The 18838-nt window shown below is 48.8% G+C and overlaps 1 protein-coding gene and 1 long non-coding RNA gene across 4 annotated transcripts in view; one reads left to right on the top strand and one right to left on the bottom strand.

The window, feature by feature from the left end:
- The window catches only part of LOC135400174 (uncharacterized), a 94731-nt gene that overhangs the window by 40235 nt on the left and 35658 nt on the right, over positions 1 to 18838 (bottom strand). For all 3 annotated transcript variants that reach the window (XM_064631912.1, XM_064631913.1, XM_064631914.1), the window contains exons 6-8: positions 18579 to 18629; positions 15341 to 15373; positions 13023 to 13064 (exon numbers count right to left, since the gene is read on the bottom strand). In XM_064631912.1, the coding sequence (XP_064487982.1) occupies positions 13023 to 13064; positions 15341 to 15373; positions 18579 to 18629 (126 nt within the window). The remainder of the gene's footprint in view (positions 1 to 13022; positions 13065 to 15340; positions 15374 to 18578; positions 18630 to 18838) is intronic.
- On the top strand, positions 10225 to 11042 carry LOC135399486 (uncharacterized). Its single transcript, XR_010424301.1, has 2 exons — positions 10225 to 10388; positions 10862 to 11042. It is a non-coding gene; the product is annotated as an uncharacterized LOC135399486 (long non-coding RNA).

Below are 18838 nucleotides of genomic sequence, written 5' to 3'. Positions count from 1 at the left end.
TTTGGTATTACGACACGTAAGGTTACACGTATCACACAGCGTCGCGACAAAATTCGAAGAACCGGGCTCTACGAAGCGGGTGTGGTCGTGATGCGATACCTTCCGCGTATGTCGGTTAAATTCGATTCCACAAAATTCGCAGTGTGTAGCGCTCGCGTGCCGAAAGTGGTCTTCCATACTCATGACCAACGGCGCGGGACAACTGTTCAACCTATCGATTTGATCGCTAAATCGCTTGAGCGAGAGCAAGCATTTCTCTGCCGCGTTGGGTCCCAAATAGCCATCTAGGCCTAGTATTTTTCCGTCCCAACTTCTCACTACAACGATGCAGTACGAGCTCATCCTGTGCACACTCACGGCGTCCTTCACGAGCGCGTCCTTTTCCAAAACGCTCTCCGTGTCCAACACCGCGAAATAGGGATAGGGATGCATGTACTGTATCTTGTTGAAGGAGACACTCTCCCCCGCTTTTGGCATTTCGAGAATCACTTCGTTTACGTCTCGACACAGACGTTCGTGTTGCTGCAATGTCTCTCTCGTTCCGTAACCGGACGTGCATTTCTCGCAATAAAAGTAGTCACTTCGTCCCATGAAAGTGCTAAATTTTCGGATCCCATAGAAATGCTCCTTAACCTCGAGCAAGTGGACTTTATCCTTATAGAGCGTACAGGGAACCCGTCCTGTTGTTATCGAACTCGTCTGCTCGTCGAACACGTAGATGTAGACGGAGATTTTGTTTTTTCTCTCCCACAGGGAAATGTCTTCGTAAGTGACTGGGAAGCAGGGCGGCCAGTACGTTACGCGCGTCTCCGGATTCGAAGGATTCATGTACTTGCGGTATCTAACATAATCGTTTGGGTTGTTTCTCAACGGATGCAAGAGTGCCAGCACGCTATACTTGAAACACTCGTTTTCGTGATTCGGCGGAAGTTTGACGTTTGTGAGAGTCTTTGTTTTTCTCTTTAGCAGCTCGGGAAGCTCGATCGTGCATCCAATCCGCTTCGGTTTTAAGCGCGTTAGTTTTAAGTCGACACATTGGACGTCGTTCGAGGTGAAACCAGACCCTTCTCTCGCATAGTTTTCAACGCGTTGCGAGGACTCTGCGATGGCAGCATTTATCGCGCCTTCGATTTCTTGGCGGTTATGAACGACTCTCATGTGAAGGTTCACGTGAAGGAGATGCGAAGTCAACCCGTCGGCTCCGTCCTTAACCATGAGCGCCTTCGAGCACAGACAAAATTTAAAAGGCATGGGATAAGCTTCGAGGACGCGCGTGATTACTGGAGCTATGCTCGGTAGATAGAGTCGCAAATCGTCGACGTTGTCGTCGTGCGGGGAACAGAGAAGCGTGTACCTAGTAGCCGTTCCGTCAAATGCCTCGTCTGTGACAAAAAAAGGAAGGAATCGTCTCTCCGTGACGGAGGGATGATTCTCTACGACGTGTTCTCGTAATTCAACGATTCTACGACCCTGGACAGGCTCAGCTTCGTTTCGAAATTCTGGGCTTGCATCTGGTGATTCATCTCGAACCCTACCAGACAGAGGAATGAAATCTGCATACGACTGATCCCCTTCCCACATGAGCAATTCGTCGTCGTCGTCGTCGTCCGTTTCAGGTATTACGAAAGGCGGACTACTGACTCTGTCGTCGTCGTCGTCGTCATCTGAAAGGACGACTGGGCTATTACCGAGATTCTCTATTCTAGCTTCGTGCTCTCTTTCTACGGCCACGAGCATGGCATCGATGGGGTCGTACTGACATACGAGACAGCGCGGCACTGCGGTCAAACAAAATCAGTACGAGATTCCCCCTCACGAAACAATGCTCACTTTTCCCTTCAGTTGAGGAACGCTTGAGATTGATGATGATGAGAGAGGATGGGATGAGTCCCTGTGGTCAGTGTCATGCGGTGACAGCGGCTATTGGTTCCTGAAAAACAATGTCATACATAGAATACACTCTCACAGCAGAGACGGTCAACTTACATTTTGGTCCACGAAACGCCTCGTGTCGTGGATGGATGGATGCCCCTCGTGGGCTTCCTGTCAATCGTCGTAGAACCAGCGCACCTTTTATAGTCGCTACACCGCTCTCCTCCTCCTCGCATTGCGACGGTGTCGTCTGTACTTTGACCACCCCGCCTTCCGTCTTTCGCGCCTTTTTGCGATGACGCATATGACAATAATACCATCGACGTTGAATAAAACATTACACTAATTTCTAGCTAACACTCTGGGACGACTTGTACATGACGACAAGAAGACCCAGAGTGGGATTCGAACCCAGGATCCTTCTACACTGGGCGCGACACACTAACCATCAATCTAATTCGTACTGCGTGACGTTTTTCGTATTGCGGGGTTCGTGTCTACACACGTCACAACATGTTCAAACACGTCCAAACATGTTCAGACATGTTCAGTGACGTCACAACATGTTCAAACACGTCCAAACATGTTCAGACACGTTCAATGACGTCATAAAGAGGAAGAGAGAGGAACGAGTGTGTCCAGGGGCGACTTCGACGGTTCGCCGCCCGTGTCCGAACATGTTCAAACATGTTCAAACACGTCTTAACATGCCCAAACACGTTCAATGACGTCATAGGGAGTGAGAGGCAAAGCTTTACTATAAATGTCGAAGCGAATGGTCGATCGTCATTCCATTATGATCAGCTTGGTAGATCCTCGTAAGTAATACCCATGACGTCATCATCGCCGAAATGTTTGAAGAGTTTCGTTTCCAGTGTACAACACTTTTGCTGCGCGTGAAGTCGGTTTTTTCCCGCCTCACATATTTCGGGAGATTGGCAGCGCCCGCTTCTTCTGCACCAATTGTGGTGGATTGTGGTCCAAAGGTACGCTTCCTCGTTATTTTTTAATACGTTCTATAATCGTTCACATTTTTTTCCAGAGCAAAAGCATTGGACGGACCGATTGATTCGCCCGTTTCTCGGCTGTCGGACGGTACCGTTCGACGTACGTTGCGAAGGACTTCGACTATTGAAGGAAGATGGAGAAGATGGACCATCAGTGTCACTCTGTGACTGAAGAAGATTGTACGTGTGTGTTTGAGATATAAAAACACGCGTTTCTCACACTCCTTTCATTGCAGATTACGAATGGCTACTGACGGGAGATCTGCCCATGGTCCTAACCTTCAAGCCTCCTCCAAAGACCTTCTTTTTGCGAATCGGCGATCAACTGACTACCTGTCGTTGCGGTGGACTCTGGTCGAGAAACCCCAGCCATTGGTTAGACTCGAGCCTTCGTCCGTATTTGGGCTGCCTTCCCGGCTACGAAACCAAAGCTGGAGCCTAATTCATGTGTAACGAGAAATAAAGGTTGTCTACTCTCATTCCGTCTCAGTCATGATGACGCCCGAGCAGAGGTTTGCCACCTTTGTGCAAACGCGAATGTATCGGGACTTGCTGCGATTACGCGATTATATTCACGGCGATAGCTGCGAGGGAGACTTTCGCTCGATTCTCAAGACGATACCCTTACGTCTGTTCACCGTCAGTGGGAAGATTGCAAAGAAAATGAAGCGTTTCGTAGATTACAAGCTCGAGCTGTTGGAAAAGTATAGACGAGGAGAGACAGTCGACCCGTGTCTCATCAACGCGGGTTTCAACCGACCTATCGTCCGTCGCTACTGGCTTCTCCACACATCCCTCGACGTCACGGTGCAGACCGGCGACGACGGCGGCGGTGAGCGTCGGGTCAGCACGTTGGAAGATCGTCTCGCAAGGGTCTTGTGTATGTCGTGAATAAATAAATAGTCTATTTTTTACGAAACGAGTTCGCTCACGAGGAGACGTTTTATTGTTTCGTCATTCTCTTCGAGGTTACAGGAAAACATGGGTACACAACTTTTCAAGCTGTAGCGTTTCGACATGCGCGTGGCTACGTAGATACAAAAAAGCCCGCAGTAAGGCGAAAAAGGCGATTGAATACACTTGTCGTTATACTCGTCCACTACAGGTAAAGTCTTTCGAAGGTTTGCTTCGATGGGGGGAAGTCCGTAGCTGTCAAAAAACACGGCAGACCCGTCGTAGTTTTTCAGGTAGAGCACCCAGTGCTGCCCGCGTCTTCTTCGCTCTTCCGTATTGATGATTAAATAACCGGGCTTGCGTAAAACGAAGGCTTCGTTTGAAGCGCAAATGCCTCTCAGCATGGAGGAAGCGAGGGGGTTCAGGGACACGAGTTCCAAGATGTCGCTCTCGTACATGTTTTCTTATGGGAAGGTGACCGTACGGTCCTTGTCGACGTACATGAGCTTGGGACACTCGGAAATCAAGAGGACGGTGACCGCGTGTGGAAGGGCTTTAGCGAAGCGTAATTGCAGGCGAACGTTTCCTTTTCGCCACTCGTTCAAATGCGAAGGAGAAGAACACTTGTCCACGTCCAAGTTAAAGTAGAGGAGGAACCCGTTCGTTTTAAATCGCTCGTAGCTATACTTGAAATGTTTCTCTCCCAGTTCTTGCAAGAAGTTAAAGTAGGGAATTTTGACGAGGTCGTTCTGAAAGTCGTACTCGGCTCGCACTTGCTGGCCGTCCACGGAGAGCATCGAATGAGACAGGTCGTAATGGCGGAATTTGTAGGGGTTCGATTGGATGTCGCCGAGAAAGTCGGACGTGGCGAGCAGGGCGACGCATAATTTGGAAGGCACCCTTTCGGGGTAAACGTTTTCAAAGTGAGCGTCCAAGCTCCCGGCACTCAAGCTCCGCACCTTGGTTTCCAATCCGCGTAACACGTAGATGGCCGGCGTGGTCTGAAGCCGCCGCTCGTATTCCAAAAACAGGGAAGGTGCCAGCGTCACCTTTTTCAAGTGTAACGTCATTTCTTTAATGTCCACCTCGTAATTGTACGTTTTCTTGTCTTTGGGGACCGATACGAGTTTAAATTCGTCGTTGTTTAACAGGAAAACGACGCGAATTTCGACGGCAGGTACCATCAGGCGCGGCTGTTGAAACAGGTCGGTATTGATCTGACCGACCAGGTTAAAGTATTTTCCACCCTTCGTCGCTTCGTAACGTTGTTTCGGACCGCGAGACGAGACGTCGTAATCGTCCGTTAAATGTTCGTCGTCCTCGACATAAAGTCCAGCCGCGTGCACTGTTTCTTGAGCCGCGGGCGTGGAATGAAGCACGACGTCCAAAATACTCCTGTAGGCGTACAACTCGTTGGAACTGACGAGTTTGTTGTTCGCGTAAACGGTGACCGTCTTAAACATGCCGCTCAACAGGTGGTTTATTGGGAAAACGACATCTTTCTCGTCCATTTCTTCCCCGTCGTCGCGAACAATGCGCACGGTCAAAGACACGAAACTGCCGTAGAGATCCAAGTGTGCCCTTTGCAAATTTTGAATACAAAACTCGATCACGGAATTATTTACTCCGTTGACCGGATAAAAGAGTTGGTACGAAGTATCTTCCACGCCGTATTGAATGGAGGGGGGTTCGAATATCATCACGTCACTCGTTAGACAGATCGGCGTCTGTATTTTTCCTTTCGTTGACGTCATGACGGAGCGCGCGCAGCGGATGTGTGACCTTCACGGCGTACCAAAGATATCTGCAGGTGCGTCGTGTGTCGGCGCCTTTTGTTGTCGTTTGCGGCGTTTCTTTCCATTGTTGTTGTTTCCAGAGCCCTCCATGGAATCCAGCACGTCTCTCCCCGTTGCTATGGCCGTCTTTTTTACTGCACGCGATATTCCTTCGCCATCGGCCAAATTCCGCGCCAAGCGCTTCAACGTTCTCTTGGCGATCGGTTTTATTTGCTGCCAGATGGGAACGATAAACTTGGATATGTTGCTCAACACACCGCCCCCTCGTTGGAAAAGGGGTCCCGTGTACACGGGAATTATTTTGGGGGAATTACGGTACATATTTGAAATGCAACGTTAGATTGGTTCTGCCTTTGGACCGCAACGGCAAACGTCTTCCCGTTTCGTCCGCGAGAACGATCGTCACTGAAGGAATTTCGAATTGAGACAGGTTAAAATACTGGATGTTATCTAACGTGTAGGTGACGACGTGCTTGTCTTTCTCGTAATAAAAGGGTAGTATTTTTAATATCGGTTTTTTCCCGCTCCCCACGTACGTGGGTTCCACGATATCCGTGTACACGATTATGTTGTGAAACGGGGGTTCCAGGAGTACCTCGACGGAGCTCGTGGCATCCTCATCCCCCGTGAACACGGTACGCGATTCGAAGCCCAAAAGCACGGCCAGGTACTCGGAAAGTCTTAGGGTGGAGGTGCCCTCGGAAAGCCGAATTTTACATTTCTGTTCGGTTCCGTCGAAGCTGAAGCGCGCGCGTTCGCCTACGCGCTGATTAATCGCATTTAGAAGTGCTTGCGGCGTCGCATAATAGCCGGGAGGCACATGTACTTGCAAAGATCGAGGAATTTTCGTCTTGATCGTGAAAGAAAATTGACGCGCTATGGGGAGAGAGACGCGTAGCGTTTCTTCGTGTCCCTCGACGGGTGTGAGTTGTAGCAGCTTGACAAAGGGTTCCGGTACGTGCAACCCTTTCGGCGTTTTCAGAGAGTACACGTTATCCGCGAATTCTAGTGAGGCGTCCAGCTTGTGCGTCTGGAAATACTTGTTGAGTGTGTTCCGTAGGGACGTGGTTTCCGAATTCAGAGTGACGTCGCCGAAAGCAACGGCGGCTGCGGCGTGCTCCAATACGATGGAGGTGGCTTCGCGTTCGCTCAATTTGGGGGGTTTCACCGCACGACCTGCTTCGCGGGACGCTAGCGAGGCGTCGAGCGCTTGCGCGAGCCGAGGGTCCAATTCCACGGCTTTCACGTCCACGGGTAAGACGAAGTCGTATCGCGATTTATTGTACGCGAAAGAAACGTCGAATTCCGAAAGGGCTTTTCCCAAATCCCTCTCGAGATCCGAGGTGACACGAAAAGTTCTGCCGGCTTCCACCGTGTCCTCGAAAGAAACCTCGATTTTCGCATCTTGCCTTTCGTACCCGATATTTAAAAAATCGTTACTTATGCTGAGATCCATCAGACCGACTTTATACCGATTCGAGAGCTGAAGCGGACTATCGAAAGCTACCGTGAAGGCGTTGAGTTTATTCGAGGGAAACTTATCCATGCTGGCGTTCGAGAGCAGGTGGACGTAGATGTCCGACATCATTTCCCAATCTTGACCACGTCGCTGCTCGGAACCCAACTGTCGTGTTCTTTGTCGTAACCGAACCAGCGAACCAAGGAGAAGCTCTGACCGTTCACCTGCTTCTTCCTCAGCACTTTCGTTACTGGCCAAGGCTGATTGGCGTCTCGGGTTACGACGAGTACCTCCTCCGGGTAGAAAGATCCGTCCACTTCCTTACCCCGGTAATCTTCCAGGTGTACGACGGGAGGAGAGGTGTCTCTCAGACGGGAGACGGTGAAAATCTGAGGCGACCAACTCCCTTCCGAGCTCTTATGAAAACCTTTTCTGTGAAGTAGGACCCTCACTTTATCCCCCAGTTTGAGCTTCTTTTTCACGGAGGGTACGACGGGCTTCCCATTTATCTTATTGAACAGCTCCAATTCGTTTTCGGGCGTGACTTCGGACGGGCTGATGCCCAAAGTCCTGTGTTTGGTGGTGTTGTAGTCGCGCACGATCTTGGGAAGCGCGGAAACGAAGTGGTATTTTCCCGTTACTCTAAAATAACGGAATATTCTGTCGCGTAAAGTCCGTATGACGCGCTCTGCCTGCGACGCTTTGATTACTGGAGAGAAGGTTGAATACATCTGTACCTTCTTTCGTGAGAGATACTCCTTGACGGTCTTGTTGTAGAATTCCCCGCCTCTGTCGCAAAAGATGCGTGTAGGTACGTTACCTCCCCGAAAAAGTCTTATCATGGCCCTTTTCATTTCGGCGGGGCGCTTCGTCTTTAGCGGGAGGGTGCGCAGAAAGCGGGAGAGGGAATCGATTGCCACGAGAATGTAGCGGTAGCCACCGTTGAATCTCTTGTATTTTGAAAAATCGGCGAGATCCATTTGCCACACGTCGTTGATCTTGAGTGCGATGATGCGTCTCCTATTAAACTTTCTTCTGACCGGATGGTGGAGCGTGTAGGCATCCAGCTTTCTGAGAATGGCGAGAGCCTTCTTTTTGCTCAAGTGATGCGCTTTTCTATAGCGTTCCACACCCCCCAAACCACCCTCTGGTTTCTCATATCCCTCCATAAGTCGTCCACGCAATGGAGGCTTGCTGCTGCTGCTGCTGCTGCTGCTGTTGAGGCTCGCGAGATTTGGGTAGAGAAATCAGACGCAATAGTTTCGAGACTTTGGGGAACCAGGAAGGTTTCTTTCCCGTTTTACGTTGCAACAAATAATTGACGAGTTCGTAAACGGAGGAGTGTCTGATGGGCTTGCCCGACACGGAGACACAACCCTCGCGATCCCAGGAAAGAACCTTCTTTAATTCCGAGACGACCCTTTCCGCTTCCTCTTCGTCCACCTCTGGAGAGAGGAGCGAATAGTCAAAGTCATTTGTAGCGTCGGACGCCTTGTTTTTATTGTCGTAGGGGTCAAATCCGTACTGCTTGAGTATACGATACAGTGCTTGCAGTATGAGTTTCACTTTGACGTCGTCACTCTCCTTCGAGGAAAGAATGTTTCCGATGGAGGTGGTCACTTCAATTCTCTTGGCCATTGGCGAAAAGGTTCAACACGGCGGAAAGCAGGAGAGGAACCACCGACGAAAGAACGCCCTGTCCTCGCTGCTGAGACAGATAGCGCTTCAAACGTTGCGGATTCTTGTGAATCTTTTTGTAGGCGAGCCGTCGTAAAAAGCGTTTGTGCTTCTTCAAACGCGCGAACGTATCTGGAGCTAGAGCCACCTTTCCGTTCAATACATTGAGACAAATTTCGGAGAGGTGTTTCATGTCGGACGAGGACGAACGTCTCAAGACGTCGCGGCGGCGTGGAGGGGGTAGAGTGGAGAGTACTTTGAGTAAAGTGAGGTGAGGGCGGAGATTCATTTCGGAGCGTAGATATATTGACGTTCTCCCGGAAAGATATTGCTACGCAACCTGTGATCCTCGTGCGTATAGTTGTGAAGATCCACGAGTAAATATGCGTGGGGCGACGACATCGCTTGTTTATATGCGTCCAGAAAATACTCCAATCTTTTTCTGCCAAATAGCTGTTGGCCCAAATGTTCCATCTGGTGCACGCTGCGCACGGTGCGCCACAGGACGACGTAACTGGCGTTGTAGGATATTGTTCTAAAATGGCTACTGTCGAAAAAGATGTTTTGAACGAGTAAGAAGATCGACGCGTTGGCGTGGTGAGAACCCCGAATGAAAAGATCGGTCACCTCCTTCAAGGAACCGGCATCGGTCATGTGATCGTCGACGACGATCAGCGTAGCGCGCGACGTGTCCCACTCTCGCGGTAGCTCCTTGGTAAATTTTACGGAGTCCCCGAATTCGTCCTGCATGCTCGGCGAAGCATATTTCTGCACGTAGAATATTTGTGACGGAGGCTTGTCTACCACGTCGTTCAGGTTCCTCAACACGTTAGCAACGAACGTAGATTTGCCGCACATGGAGGGGCCGCTTAAGATACAGCGAAAGGGATGACGGAAACGAAAAGGTTCGGGGGAAGACATGTTGCGTGCGTACACGTTGCACGAAGAGAAAGAAGAGACTGAGACTCGAAGAGAAATGCATCGCTTTTTATTTACACATCCTCGTCGTCGTCCTCTACATCGGAACTGCGTTCCCAATACAGATTGTCCAGGCTAAAGTTGGACTTCTTTTTCGTCAGTCTGTCCGCCGCTAAGATGCGGTCGAGCGTCTTCATCTTGTCCTGACACATTTCTTGACGTGCTTGCAACCATTCCAGACGGTGGACTTGAAAGGCTTCCTCCACGATGCCGCGTATAAATTCGCGAAGTTCTTCGTTTTTTGTCTTTTCCTTGCGACGACGAGAAACGCAGGAGAATAAACCACACATGGCGTTTTCCACGTATCGGTCAGAATGATGACGCGAGCGCGGTGCGCGCTGCCTTTATACAGATAAACGCGCGCGCGCGCGCAACGAACGGAGAATGAAAGCGAAACTGAAAAGCCACCCGTCGCCGCTAGGAGCGCGCGCGCAGCAGCAGAGAGCCGAAACCGAAAACACCCGCGGCCGGCGCAGGGGGCGCTAGGAGCGCGCGCGCGCGCATGCGCGGACGGGTGGAGCAGAGGGCGCGCGCGCATCCATAGCGGCCGCTGCGCGTCGCCTCTCTCAGTTTCTCTCGGACCGTCGCGGAAGACGGACGTGCGCTCCGCGCGCTCGCTCAGTTGCTGGCTGCCTCTCGTAGAGAGCAGACGTATGTTCTCCGCGCTCGCTCAGTTTCTGCCTGGAAGTTGCCGCGGGGGAAAAGGTGAGTGATTTGACGCGCTCCTTTTCTCGTATGTTTGCCGTGTTTAGCGGTGACCGCGCTCGTGTTAAGCCTTTTCTCGCATGTTTAGACTTGTTTTGCGGTGTCCAAGCCTGTTGACGCATGTTTAGCGATGTGTGGTTCCCGCCTTGTGTTAGCTGCGTAGTGTTGGGGTTAGGCCTAAGCGATCGCCCCCTGTAAGCCTCTTTCCTCGTATGTTTGCCGTGTTTAGCGGTGACCGCGCTCGTGTTAAGCCTTTTCTCGCATGTTTAGCGATGTGTGGTTCCCGCCTTGTGTTAGCTGCGTAGTGTTGAGGTTAGGCCTAAGCGATCGTCCCCGTAAGCCTTTTTCCCCGATGTGTACTGTTTTCTGTTTAGCAGTAGCGGTTAGACCTTTTCTCTCGCATGCCTAGACTTGCTTGGCAGTGCTGTCATTTTTACCTGCCGCTAGTATCTTGTTCTGTCTTTCTCGTCTAGAGCTATGATGGTGGCGCCATCTGGTGTGATGCCTTGCAACTAAGTGGCCACCTGTCGTCGATCTCTGCAACTGCTGGGTGCAAACTACCAACATGGCGGGTGCTGGTCACTCGGGTGTTGCGGAGCGGCTTCTTCGCCGCGGCATCGTTGATTTTCGAATAAATTGTTTCTCTCCACTCTATTTCTATCTTTTTATTTTATTTTCTGCCTATTATTTTTCTTTTTTATGGACTCTCATGGTGCACAACGCTCAGCTGGTCTGGACACGAGTTAGACTTTCCCCAATTAGTGTGGTGGCTCCCTGGAGGGTGCTGATTAATGTGGGGGGTCCCAATTAGCTCTAATTGCTAATTAAATCGTGTTCAGGACAGTTGAGCGTTGTGCACCGTGAGAGTCCAGTACTTACTACTCCTTAAGTCATATTGCGCTTGGAATCATACCGCCGAATCGGTATTTTAGATCTGAAACCCACGACCTGCTCCGTCGTGGGCATGGAGGAAGGAAAGAGAGGAGGAGCCCTACTGCTCGGAGAAGTGAAGCCGAGATTGGCGGCCACTCCAGTGACATCAACACTCGCTTTCTGGTTTCAGTTACATACAGCTCTATGGGAGCCCGCAACGCATGTACAGGGTGCCCCACCGAAAATGAGCCAGGGGCTAAAGCAAAAACGGACTGCTCTACAGAAATGGAACCAGCTGTACGTGCTTGGCAGTTGTGTGGTCTTATGTGGTCATATGTTTTTAGTCGCCCCTTGTCAATTAATTAGCGGTAATTAATTTTCTAACTTTTTAATTATCGGTTTTAGGTATTACATATCAATGGGGAAGGTGTAGCACATGTCGAAAAAGACACAACTGAAGTGGTTCGAGGTCGCTACGGCTTGTGGTTCCGTTTTTTTTTTTTCGGGTTTAAAAGGTGGTTTCAGATGCTGGGCAGATCGCTGCCCACAAATCGGCTCCCGCGCGTGACGGTTCCAGCGCCCTCCGGCGTACATTCACCTTGAGATTAGCGCCTGGAGACCATCCTTGGACCACGTCACACAAGAGGAAGATATTTCACCTGTTTCACGGCACATCTGTCAGAGTGCACCGGAATTATGGGTGCCGGAATAATTAGGTGCCGAATTATGGGGAGCGCTCTGTGGTGCGCACCGGCTTCGGAAACCAATTTTTAAACTCGCGAAAAAACGAAATCACAAGCCATAGCAACCTCGAACCACTTTAGTTGCGCCTTTTTCGTCATGTACTACAACTTCCTCATTGACCTGTGGGAGCTAGAACCGACAATTGAAAAGTCAGAAAATTAATTACCTCCAATTAATTGACGAGGGGCGATGAAAAATATATTTTTGGATAGACCACACAACTGCCAAGCACGTGCAGTTGGCTCCATTTGTGTAGAGCACTCCGTTTTTTGTTTAGCCCCTGGCCCTTTTTGGTGGGACACCCTGTATAGCTTCGGAGTACTTGTAGAGGTGTGGTGGTAGCGCGCCGAAGTGGTCCCCGAAATAGCGTGTGCAAAGCGACCTCATTGGGCTATTCAGGTAACGTGACCCTCTCGCGGCTCCAATGAAGCTACAGCTCATCTCCTATGCTGACGTCACTTGCCCCACGCTTCTCTCTTGTGTCGAAGAGCCGTTGGGGCCTCTCCTTTTCTTCTTTCCACCATGGTTGTGGGTTTGTATTGAATCATTAACGGACGTGACGCGAGATGGCGCCACTGCATGTGTTCTTGCTCTGGGTTGATGGTGTTGGTTGCAAAGCAGATTAACTTCTTTGATGGTTACATCTATATTTTTCTGAAGGCAAAAGTAATGAGTTGACTGATTGTCAGCGTGCGCTGCTGTGTACGACAGTTCTTTGCATGACTGGGTGAACAAGAGGGAGTATTCCTTGTGTGGAGGAAGCGCGAGGAGCGAGACAGCATACACGAGGTACAGGATACACTCCCCAGATTGAGGATGGTTCCCGACAAGATGTTAGAAAGCGTAGACACTCAGCGCGAGAGAGATCAAAATTCCCTCTTTCATTCAAATAACTGCAACAAGCTTATTGGCTGAAAATGTGGTGTTGTAACGTTAGTGGAAGTAAGATTTGTTTGTATTTTCTTGCACCCTTGCACGGGCAGGGCGTCTTCTTGAAAAGAGGACGGAAGGACTTACCACAACATGCTTGAAGAGGGATGTGCCCTCGCATGCGTTAACCTAGGTGAGAAATAAAAGGATAATGTTCCCTGCAGTAGTGGGTCGAGAATCTCTGCCATGTAGAAATACCCCACCGCTAGCTATTTCTATCTCAACTCCGCTATCTGCAAGCGGGTAGCTAATTCTGTGTTAGGTGGCAATGTCACTTCGCCGCATCAATAGGATTGATGTAGTGTAAGAAACGGTGGACGCTGTTCGGGAAGGGTTAGCTACACTGTAAATCTGACACCCGTTGCGTACCTTTTGTGTACCTCTCGGAAGCAATGGGACCCGTAGGATAAGGTACACAACCGGTCTGTTGAGAGAGGGTGATAGCGAGAGGGGGATAGGAAAAAAGCGGTCGCAAAACTCGCGCACCGCTCGAAAATTGTGCAGTTTCTATATTTCTACTACAGACATAGAAAAGCGCTGGAGTTTCGGTTCCATAGCGGAATCGGCTCCTCGGGGTTGGGCTCTACAACACTGCAATTTCGCGGTCAATCTATTCTCACCACTAACTATGAAGATTAATTATGAAAGTTAATTAACGTCTACATTAATTACTGATACACCCTTGATAATCACACTGATACCTTTGAGCAGACTCTAACATGAGTATATATATATATTCAACGACTCTTCTAAAAGAAAGTAAATCGCGAATTTATGAAAATTCTGGAAAATTACGTGACACACCCGGAATATCCTAAACTACATTTTGGACTGTGCTTTGAAAAGGTGGTTTATTGTTTGATTAATACTTCAATATCCTATATCATTCAAAGTTCCGTCCGTTTCTTGCGCATGCGACAGGAAACTCGGTGCCTCGTATCGCTGCGGAGCGGTCATCGCAATCGATATCACCCGAAGGTTGTTGGAATGTATGTTGCAACAGGCGTGCATCAGATCAATGCTCGCCTGGTGGTCGACCATGAAAGAGCAAACGAGGATGCGATTTTGCGTCGTAAGGAGTAAGCTGGTTGTGTGTTTGTTGGCCGTCTCTGAGCTTTCCCGAGGTGCTGATCAGGCTTCAGCTATATTCAAGCCAGGACTGTTGTGCTGTATATCCTATCGAGCAGCAGCTCCAGATCACGCTCTGTCAGAGTAACGGCATCTCATTCGAGACGATGGCTGGGCTATACCGGTGAAGTTACGGCTGCTCCGTTTATGGCCTTAAGTTTGCCGTCTGTCTAGGGTATTAGTTCGTGTTGCCACCGCAAATTTCAGTCTCGACTTTGCAGGCATTGTTGTGTGAAGCGCAAAGCTGGTTAAACCAACGTTTTGTTGCTGTCATGATTTTACTCAGCTGTACGGTTCGAACATTGCTAATTTGTGCTTGAACACTCCATTTCATACACCTTTCGGTCCAGTGCCTCAGAAACTTCGCTTTCTTTATGCCACTTGACGAATTGACATCCAATTGACTTTTTTCACATTTGTGTCGTATCCCATCGGTGCTCCAGCGAACCACACTCGGCGTGCGCCAAAACAATCACACGTGGGTATAGCTTAAAGGACCAAAACCGGTCTTGGAGTAAGGCTGACATGTTCGCGCTGTGTGTCACTGGTCCCCATCCAGTCGTTACCATTCAGCGCCATCTATTGAACACGGAGATAACCTGGTCCAGCGCAAACCCAAGGTCATCGACGCCGCCGTGCATGCGCATGCGCAGCTGTGAAAAATGTCTATTGGATATTAAATGTCCCGTGATTAATCGTAGGTCACCAGAAGAACACGCGCGGACTGCACCGAGTCATAATGGCTGTCCATTGTCCGATGTCTTGTGACATTGAAGCTTGTGTGCGTGTGTAAAACGCTTCTTGACAGTGTGCGCGGAATGTTTTGTATGTATGATGGTGCCAACACTGTATACCACTTTCAAGGTACGTATTTTCAGAATGAAATAGTTTGTTGTGTAGAGCCTCATTTCACACATACACCAGGGTGGCACAACAGTGTTAAATTTTACCGACACTTGACAACATTCTCTCTGATTAGTAATGTCGATATATGCGCCACGACAACGAATGGAATAATCTTTCGTGGAAACATTGTGCTACAGGATTATGGCAGGCTCCATCGTTTCGTCTCCAAATAGTTGGCACTCTGCTTTGGAAGAATAGTTTCTTGCTTTTACGTGCTCGACTTCATAAAAGAAAAGTCATCCATTTATTAAATTTATTCCTTTCGATCTTTTTTTCTTAATCTAAGTCCTAGGCGGGTAGCGACACTCTTTCCCTCAAGCATCGAATGGTAACACCAACAACGTTACACCAATAGAATATATTTCACATACCTTGGGTTCGTTGATGACATCCTGCAGGGTCACCTGTGTGTGGCGGGAACGCAAGCTGCATCTAAGCCATCTACTTATATTATTAATGCACAATGAAGAACAAAAAAAACTTGAAGGCCAGCATGATCGCAAATTCCACTGATCAATCGCAAGCAAGTACCTGAGTCCGCTACGGAGCAACAAAATCAGGCACACATGGACCAGGGAATGCACCAGAAAAGCAATGGCGCTTCAACCAAGATCCTGCATTTTTAAATCAGAACTTCACCACATAGCGCGCTCTTTGCCAACCACCATCCCTAGTGACAGTGCCCCCTGATTTGTAGGCGAACGCCTTTTGTGACACTTATGCGGTTATCCTAATTGTCAAGGGGTGGTGGTGGTGGTGGATGTGACGGCACTACTTGTCGTAGCCGGCCACGCTCACGGAGTCACACAAAGTCACGGAAGGGGGCGTGCGTGTTGGGCCAACTTCTCAGGGAACGTCTGAGAAAAACTGCGCATTCCCCGTGCTTTCCATAAATCAGGAGTGATAGTTGTATATTTTTGCGCAAAGGTTCGCGTTCACCGCGCTATGTGGTGAAGTTCTCTTTTAAGAATGTTCCTGCACCCGGCACCGTATTTGTAGACCCTATTCCATTCAGAACGCACCGGAGAAAGGCGTTGCTGATTGGTCCGGTTAGAGGAGATGAACTGATCGGAGCGGACAGCGCGGTAAGCGGGCAAGCGTGCACCACTCAGTACTGACACGCCACCAACCAACCCGACGGGAGCGGTCGTTTATCGTTTAGATATTCGTAACTCCACAATGAAAGCTAGAAGGATAAGGAGTATTCCACGCCAAGCGAGTTCCAGTATAGAACCAGCAGTCGTAGGAATCGCTGCCTAGTTGCTGTAACGAGCGTCAGTTCACATGCATTGTTTTACTGGCACGGTGAGATACTTTAAGAGCATGATGGCCAATCTCTGTTCTGTACGACTGGCGATCATGTCCTTTGACTGTCAGTATACAACGGCCATGTGACGAAGCGACAAACCCATTTTCAGGACTATGTCGCACTTATTTTTGATTGCTGACATCTGAGGCACTGCTATACAAGGAGCTACATTGTGCTCAGCAAGGAACCAAAGAGGTTCTGCAAGTAAGCGTGTAAGTTCTGCACTGTTAAAACAGAACTTCAGCTCATAGCACGCTCATAGCCAACCATCATTCCGAATGATATCATTCTGTGCATTGATCTGCTGAAAATGGGTGGAGGCGCCTATCTGAGAACATTATGCTTGTCCCAGATAGACGCCTCCTCCCTACTTTGAACAAATCAGGACACAGAATGATATGATTCGGAATGATGGTTGGCGAGGAGCATGCTATTCAGTGAAGGTCTGTTTTGACAGAGTAGCACTGCCAACCAGAGATACTTGCACTAGATAGCGCATTTCCAATCATACGCAAGACGTTCGTGCCTAACGACTTGTGTATGTCGATACCTGACGACGATGTCAAACCTAACGATTGTCTTGTCCTGTGTTGTCTGTCTGTTCGTCCCCTAGCTTGTCTGCACCACAAACACTGGGATATGCTGCATGAGTCGAGCTTACACCAGCTTGGTTGCTTAAGACTTTTATGCCCAGCACACTGTGGTTCTCAGGTGACAGTAAACATTACATTATGCGGAAGTGACTATAGCTCTCTCGGACTTACAAAGCATGCAAGACAATTGACTTTTTTCTTTTAAGCATATGCGCTTGCTCATCAACCTCCAGACAGCTGACATGTCATTTTGGGTTAGGTAATTGGTGTCAAGGTTGCACGGACGTTCGAGGCCGACACTTGACGACACTTTGTACTCTTAATCAGTACAATACGCTTTCGCTCTTTCCGCATTCTTTTTGCAATTTGCTCTGGCTACTTTCCCACGCAACGTGACAGTCCGAAAAGCGCCCCACGCTCATTTTGAGTTGAAATGCGAAGTTTATTTGAATTCTAGCGCCAGGGGCGACACGTACATGCAAATGGTCCGTTTAGGTCCTGAAGGACATGCTGTTTTAACGCACTGCACATCCGCCGTACTCCCCGGATCTTGCCCGACCGAGAGCAAGGCCTTTTTCTCGAAGCTTAAAGGAGCTTCAAGAACGACGTGCCAAGGGCACTAAACAGGTTAATATGCCGAACTGTAATGTAGAATTATATGACACATCCTTATCGGACCGAGGACATTTCAACATCCCCTGGTATGGTATGTGACGATCCAATACAGGACAGCCGAGCCGGTCTGTTGAGAACAGTATGGCTTTTAATTTTGTTCTGCTCCCTAAAGATATAGATATTCATTGCGCCAGCAGGAGGCATATCGGATAAAGTATGAACTTTTGTCTTGTCTTCTTAAATATACTAGGTTGCTCATCGGTACGCTCTCTGCACAGCAGTGCCAAAATGAAAGTGTCCATTGTAAATGTACTACAATATACAGCCTGCCTCTACCGTCTGGAAAGTTTCGACGCACTTTTTTATCGTTGATATTTACACGTGCGACACTGTTGGCGTCAACCCCCCCCCCCTCTCCCCTGTGCAAGAAGGAACCAAGCTACGCAACAATATAACATCTTTCGCCTTTACCAACATGGCTGTCGTCATCCGCCATTGACTGATAACGACGGACTGCGCGACAAGGTCCTCGATCGGAGTAAAACGGTGTCGCTCATTTCCACTTCCCCTCGGATGAGCCAAGACTTTCGAAAACGCAAGTTTCACTGGGCATGCTTCGCCTAGCGACTGATTGTGAAATACTTGTAGAAATCTTGAGAAAAACACGTGTTTTTCATTGGAATAGTGTGTTACGGCAATGGGCTTCCGAATTCAGGAAGGAAAATGAAAGGAAAATTCAGGAATGTAAAAACTGCCTTTGGTTGGCAGTTTCTCGAGATTCATTATGCAACCTAGCTTAATTAATACGTATCACGAACGCAAACGGCCTCAGTGTGTGGCAAAAGTCCTAATGAATGTATTTTAAGTGGTTCCATAAGTTTCTGAAATGAAAGCCACTTTTAGGAATTAAGTTGCTTTCTCTCGTGGAGCATCCTGTATTACAACGTTACAAAACATATCTTACGTTTCATTTCATCATACTGATCTGATAAAATGTAATTGCTTTTGGTGGAATGCTAGTGCAAACGTGATGATAAACGTAGAGCACCCATTTTAGTATGAGGGTGTCACAAATTCTGCAGTATGATTTACCTCCAAAAACAGTTGCAGATCCTTCATGGGCCCACGGGACTGGTTAGCGTTCTGAAAGTAAATTCACAATGTTAACCAGGCTAATGACAATATATATATTGAATCATGCGTTACCCAAGGCTCCGTTCATCATAAGCCAAAAAGTGGAGTAATTGCAGTTTCTAGTCACTTAGACTGTAGTCCCAATTTTAGTCCATTAACCACGGCAGTTACTCCCCAGGAGCGTAAATTGTCACTGAACTTAACAAATGGTCTTCCGA

Source organism: Ornithodoros turicata, chromosome 7 (assembly GCF_037126465.1).
Source record: "Ornithodoros turicata isolate Travis chromosome 7, ASM3712646v1, whole genome shotgun sequence".
Classification (NCBI taxonomy): domain Eukaryota; kingdom Metazoa; phylum Arthropoda; class Arachnida; order Ixodida; family Argasidae; genus Ornithodoros; species Ornithodoros turicata.
This window is presented reverse-complemented; position numbering and strand designations above follow the sequence as displayed.